The 6,483-nt window shown below is 37.5% G+C and overlaps 1 protein-coding gene across 1 annotated transcript; it reads right to left on the minus strand.

The window, feature by feature from the left end:
- Positions 1-3,854, minus strand: Uba1 (ubiquitin-like activating enzyme 1). The gene has a single exon (XM_040717161.2). It carries the CDS (start codon positions 3,283-3,285, stop codon positions 136-138), a length of 3,150 nt encoding a protein of 1,049 aa, XP_040573095.1. The 5' UTR covers positions 3,286-3,854; the 3' UTR covers positions 1-135.
- Positions 3,855-6,483: the final 2,629 nt, after the last annotated feature.

Here is a 6,483-nt window from a genome sequence, read left to right on the forward strand (position 1 = left end):
TCACAAACATGGTATCATATATTAATGTAATTTACAAATTAAATAAGAAGTACTGAAGAAATATTTTAAAAATCCGTTAATCCTAACGATCAATTCGTTACCATATCTCCAATCAACAAAACCAAAAAAATTCCATCAGTTAATCTTCTTAGGCAAGTTATACTGTACAAAAGGTATTTCGACATCTTCCCCATCCCTGTCATTACATATAATTTCGAAAACGAGTGCTTTGACGTGAGGAGGTATACACTTCTTAGACACAACCGAGACCACTTTGGACATAGGCATCTTTAAACGTTCTTCCCGAGAAGTTCCAGACATGAAAAATGAATATAGCATACTAACTCCCTGTGTGATCATTGAAATTTCTAATCCATGTTTATTTTTAAAGAACTCCACGAACTGCTTCAAAGTCATTTCCTCGCCATCAGAATTATCAATCACAAATCGATCCCAAAGGGTCCATTCATTATCATAATACTTAGAAATAGGCGCTCTGATGGGCTCAGAGAATGTAACAAAAGGTAAGGCAAGGTTGACAAATCCATTCTTGAATTGCTCTACCTTTTTATGCCCTTGAACCAATTTATATAGCTCGAGGCTAATTAGCCCAGCTACAAGAGATGTAGTCGTGGCAATTGCAGGGATAATCCGTCCAGCAATTAATTTGGAAATGTGTTTATCTGCACGTCCTATTGAATAATTATCAGCACGAAGATTCGAAGCCGCAACTATAAAATCCATGTGGAAATTTGTATCATCATCCTTCTCAAAATCTAAGCTACGAACAGTTAAACTGTCAATCTTCTTTGGGATTGAGTCCACGAGCTTACCCAAATCATCCATGTCGGAAACAACTTTGGAGTTTGCTAGTTCCTGCGCTTGAGAGTCATTTTCAGGTATTTCAACATTTGACTTAGGTACAAATATGGGAACCTCAAATCCCTCAACAGCAGCACGTACTGCAGATGCGTCACGACACTGGGGAATACTATAAACGTCAGCGTATAGATTGGCCGCATTAAGTAAAAAGCTTATATGTAAGTCATCCTCAGTATCAAATTTAAGTGGCTTTGGACACCTCTTTGGTCCAGACCAAAAGGGTAAGCCAGAGTTGTTAACACGATCTGGAGGAAAGCTATGAAGAAGTTGAGCAATCTGATTGAAGAAAAGATCTTGCCACAATAGTCTTGCCCAAAGAACACAATCCTTGAATGATCTGGGTCGTTCATCTACCAGCAACTTCTTAAGCATTTCAAACGTTTTGAAAGGTTGGACACCGGGAAGCTTCATTGTTGATGATATAAAACTATCAGGTTCACTTAAAAATTGTTTGCCATTAAGTGGACCTTGAGCAAAGGTTCCTTCAAAAAGATCCCTTGCCCATTGAAGAGTATGCTCAATCTTGTTGGGGAAATGAGTCAATGTGCACATGGGTATGGTTTTCTCAGGAGGATCCTGAGATGAAGAATAAGACTCGGTTAAATCCGGTACCACCACTTGAGTATTTCCTTTTGATCCAAGGGTGCCACTCTCTAAGAGAGGAAGTCTATAATAGACGCAACGTCTGTCAATATAAACTCGTGCTTCAACGTTATCCAATGCATTCGCAACACCATCCAAATTCTCAAAAAAATCGTCATTATAAACATGGTCTGTATCTTGACCAACACGATTTTCATGAGCAACGATGTTAACATCAGGATTCATAGCTTTGACTGCTGCGGCTGCCACAAGACTCTTAGGTTTCTGAACATCCCAAGGCCTAAACAAAAACTGACGATTCAGATTTGACCTTTCAATGTGATCCATGTCGGTAACAAATATCTTGCCTTCAGGGGAACAACCCAAACCAACCATTGCAAAATTCTTTAGTAATTCACAGCCAATAGCACCTGCTCCAACGACAAAGTACTTCTGGGCAAGCATTTTTTCCTGAAACTCCTTGCCAAAAACAGCTACTTGTCCATCGTATCTATTTCCCTGAGGAGCACAATTTTCATAAGTTAAATTAGACGTATCCTCAGGTAAACATTCAAGGGCATCAAAGTAGAGGTACTGACGGATGGGCATAAATTTACCAGAACAGGCTTTCATGACTTCCTGAGCCACAATTCCCCCAAGGGCAGCAGCCATGGGGCATAAATTTCCTGAACAAACCTTTGAAAATTGTCGAAAGTATTCTTCATCATCATCAGCATTAAACTTGGGCAATAGGCTTTGAGCTATTTTGACAAATTTGTCAGCATCTTCTCCATGCCAAGGTTTGGGGAGTCTATTGTTGACTCGAACAAACTCATGCATCGTTTTGAAGCAATTATGAATTCTAATGGGAGAATCCATCTTTCCGAAATCCGTTAATAGCATCAATTCCTCAGGATTTTCCATGGCCTCTTCTAAGGTCTTGAAAGACACTTTGACGGGTACCTTGACTTGTGTCGCAATACCGCCGCTTTTGTAATTTCCACTGAAAGTTTTTAGCGTATCTGTGGGCACTGTGAAGGTATATGGACCCGTTACTTTGATTTGTACATTTCCAAAATCATTGATGCCCTCCAGACCTTGTACCTCCGAGAAGGTGACTGTATCTCCATCCTCGAAGCCGTGCCGTGTCTCATCCTGGCAAGTGACAGTGCCGTCCTCCGCAATGGAGGAAATCATCACACTCAGTGCGGCTTCCCCATTGCTATCAGAGACCATGAATTGGGGCCCAAAATCGCAAAAGATTTGAGAGAACAAGCCTCTGGTGTCTGCGACAATCAATTTGATGCCCAAGGAGCGTGCTTTCTTGGCTAGCTCCATTTGTTGGCTCAGGGTCGCCTCTGTGACCACAATGACACTAAAGGGCGACAAGTCCTCAATGGACTCCAGGGCCACCACATTCACATAGGCGTTCAATTCCCTCAATCCGGACAGGCATGCCTTGTCGCGGCGTGTGCCCACATACGCGTCGGTCGCACTGAAGTTGCAGGACTGCTCGCTCTTGCCAATAGAGGCGGGGTCGTAGAGGGACACGCTCTTCACGCCTCCCAGGATCACATTCTTCACAATCTCCACTCCCAACCCGCCGCAGCCTACGAGCAACACATCGCTTGAAGCCATTTTCCGCATGGCATCATGCCCCAAGACGTACAACTGACGCGAGTACAAAGACTCATCGATTTCACAATCCACTTCCAACATATTTTGAGTTTGATCACAAGACGAATAACACGAAGAATTTCCTCTTTTACGCTTCTTGGATGGGGGAACGACCATCAAATTTTCGCCACAGCCACTTGACATCTAAAAACACAAACTACCTCTCATCAAACTTCACTCGCTCCACATCCTTACTAAATAAATCCTATTAGAGAACTCTCATCCAGATCCACGAAACGAAGTTGGCCTTAATTCCAAAATGACTCTTAATCAGTAGCAACTAAGTAATCCCTCACTTCAGTTTAGAAACAAATGAAAAAGAAAAGAATCCAATAGAAAACAGAAGAAATGAGAAGAAAAGAGAAGAAATGAGATGAGGAACCCGACTTTCTTTCTTTCTTTCTTTTCTTCTTTGTCTTTCCTCAAGCTGAGCAGAAAAATAAAGTAGCCAAACCAAGCACCACGTGATCAATATTTCACTAAAGCACTCGTCGTGTTCACACTTTCTTCCCCGCTAGGAGCGTTGAATATTACTTCAGATGTCATAACTAACTACGGAGGCTCTATGCATTTCCACATGTAACTCAATGTACAAGGTAAACTCTGCGAAAGGAGTAAAAAAAGTTGCTTAGGCTATAATCGAAAATCACAAAGAATGTTATAAACAAGGTTAGGCTACAAGAAAATTGTGGGCCGAATAAATATAGCAGATTTATTTAGTAAATCCTTTTGATTATGGTGACGTCATTGGGTGCATTTCTTTGAGTAAATGTAAATTGTAATACGTCATTAAAAGATAAAGATGTAGTAATTTAAATTTGTTTTTTCCATTGATTCCTTATTTATTAACGCTATTAATTAATCTATCGGTGTATTTTGGAGGGGTCCCAATAAATTCATCCATTATCCTAGTGATTTTTAAGTGAGAACTGAAAATTATTGCTCACTAACTAAAATAATTATGTGACTTAGTCTATGGTATAAACATAAACGACATCTAGTGTGGAAAAAGATCACTAAACAACCATGTATCTCATCAAGCTAATAGGCGCGTTTCAATGCATTGTTTTAAAGCTTTACCTCACCCTCCCTCCCTTCTCTACGACTATAGTCCTCTCTCTCTCTCTCTCCGTATATATTTTCATCTGTTTTTCTATGTCCCACTACTTCTTCTTTCCTCTTTGCCTCAAATAATACCTCCTTCCTCTCTTTCTCTCTATCTCCTCTTTCTCTCTCTCCTCTGTACTCTCCTTTTTGGCCATTACAAAAACCTCTTGTAACTAGTTTATACTTAAAAAGTTTCATTATTTCCTCCCTATTCATGAAACCATTCATGTCCTCTTCAAAACATAAATTAATTATTTTGCATTAATAACATCAAAATCCCTTGTCTATCACAAAAACCCTCCTGCCGGTTATTTCTCCCTAATTGAATATATGTGTGGCCGTACATCCTCAAAAAAATAGCTAAACCTGTAAAAATGAATGGGGTGGTGAAGAAGAATTAATAAAAGGCTTCTTAAACTATTTATATCAGATAATTTAAAGAATGATTGGATAATCATTTAATTTTTCCCTAAATGTGGAAAAACCATATAAAGTTGGCTATTCCAGTTGGCTATTGCACTAAACAATTTTTGCTTACTCATGCAGTTAAAATATATGTATAAGTTATTATAACTTAAAAGTAACAAAAGAGAGGTGAAATAGAGTCACGCATTTCGACCGCCAGTAAGCTTGGTAATATACATTTTATTAGAAATTGTTATATTGAATGTTACTAAGAGTACACAGAACCAATGAGGTCTTGAGTTATTGTTGAAAAGTTAAGATACGATGTGCTCTATGCAATATAAAAATAAAAATTGTCATATTTGCAGGTATATTGTTTTGTTATTTTTGCAACTGAATGAAAATAAATGATTAATTTAGACTCCCTATCTATGCACATGACGATACAGTCGAAAAAACTATTGAATATTGGAGTTCAAAAGATTAAAGAAAACACTTATAATTTTATAAATTAACTTTTAAAAATATGAGTAAATACTTTCACCGACAATATAATCGGTGGCACTACAACAAATTTTAAGACTGATAGCTGAAATCAAGGAAGGTTAGCCTTCCTTGGTTGAAGTAATCATCTGTGACTGTATATATATATATATAAAAGAGAGGTTGTGTGTGTGTGAGTATAGATGTCCCTTTATACGTTCCCACACCGTTGAACCTAGGAGACTGAAATTTTTCATGGGTCCCTCTTTTGAGCTCGAACAGGCTAAGACTGGGGTGTCGATTTTTGTGGAGGTCATATAAGGGGGCTTATGTTATACCCTAAACCCAAAAACCGTTTTTTGAAGCTCAATGAGACTAGATAGGAGTTTGAGTTATTTATCAATCAGTGATTGGCGTTTCAAAATAACAACAACGTCATCTAAATTTAATCAAAATCAAAAAAGGGCTGGGCTAAAAAGAAATCGGTGAATATTGCAATTTCATTTATTTCAAGTGCAAAAAAAATGAACTTCCAATGGATTATGGGATTAGTAAATGGAATTTAGTTTGTAGACATTTGACCGGAGATTCTTTTGCATATAAATTGCCAAATAAAAATTGATTTTTAACTGAAATATCTGCGATTATCTGAACAATTTGTTTCTCTCTTTTTTTTTCCTTTTTTCATCAAACGTCAATTATCAGTTTAAAAAAAATAAATGACACAAGACGATGCTTTTGGCGAAAAAAAATGTTGAAGGCATTCAGTAATATTTTCAATTTCCGGAACATTTTATTACATAATTTTTGCAATATCTGCATAAATAAAACAGTCAACGAGTGTTCTTTTTTCGACAACATTATTCTTCATAACTTTTTGGTTTTTTGCAAGTACAAAAAAAATATTGGTAGTTTTGTTTCTTTTACAATTCCAATAAGGGGACGTCCACACGGAAACGTTTCTTGATGAAAACGCAAAATATTTTTCCGTTTTGGGCGTGTATCCACACTGCTTTAATCCAGACAAAGACGGCGTTTTATCATATTGAAAACGATATTTTTGGAAAAACTGGTACTAGAGTTGAAAAATCGTAAAACGCTCTTATTTTTTTTTAAATAGTCACGTCAGAAATGGTCAATGACGACATTGTCATACCGTCAATATAATTATAATTAGATAAGAGTGCAGTACTAAGTGGATGATTTGTACTCCAACGTAACACGGAGTAGTAGCTCAACTTCGTCATCTGTCCACACAATAGTTGACGCTTGAGTAAAAATCAAGTTATGAGACATTACACTTTTATTTATTTACTTAATAAATATTAACGGCCAAATAGTTTATAG

Source organism: Lepeophtheirus salmonis, chromosome 7, assembly GCF_016086655.4.
Source record: "Lepeophtheirus salmonis chromosome 7, UVic_Lsal_1.4, whole genome shotgun sequence".
Taxonomy (NCBI): Eukaryota; Metazoa; Arthropoda; class Copepoda; order Siphonostomatoida; family Caligidae; genus Lepeophtheirus; species Lepeophtheirus salmonis.

What these genes read in the sequence shown, in the direction of transcription:
- Uba1 (XM_040717161.2), bottom strand. Translation starts at nt 3,285, where the DNA reads ATGTCAAGTGGCTGTGGCGAAAATTTGATGGTCGTTCCCCCATCCAAG.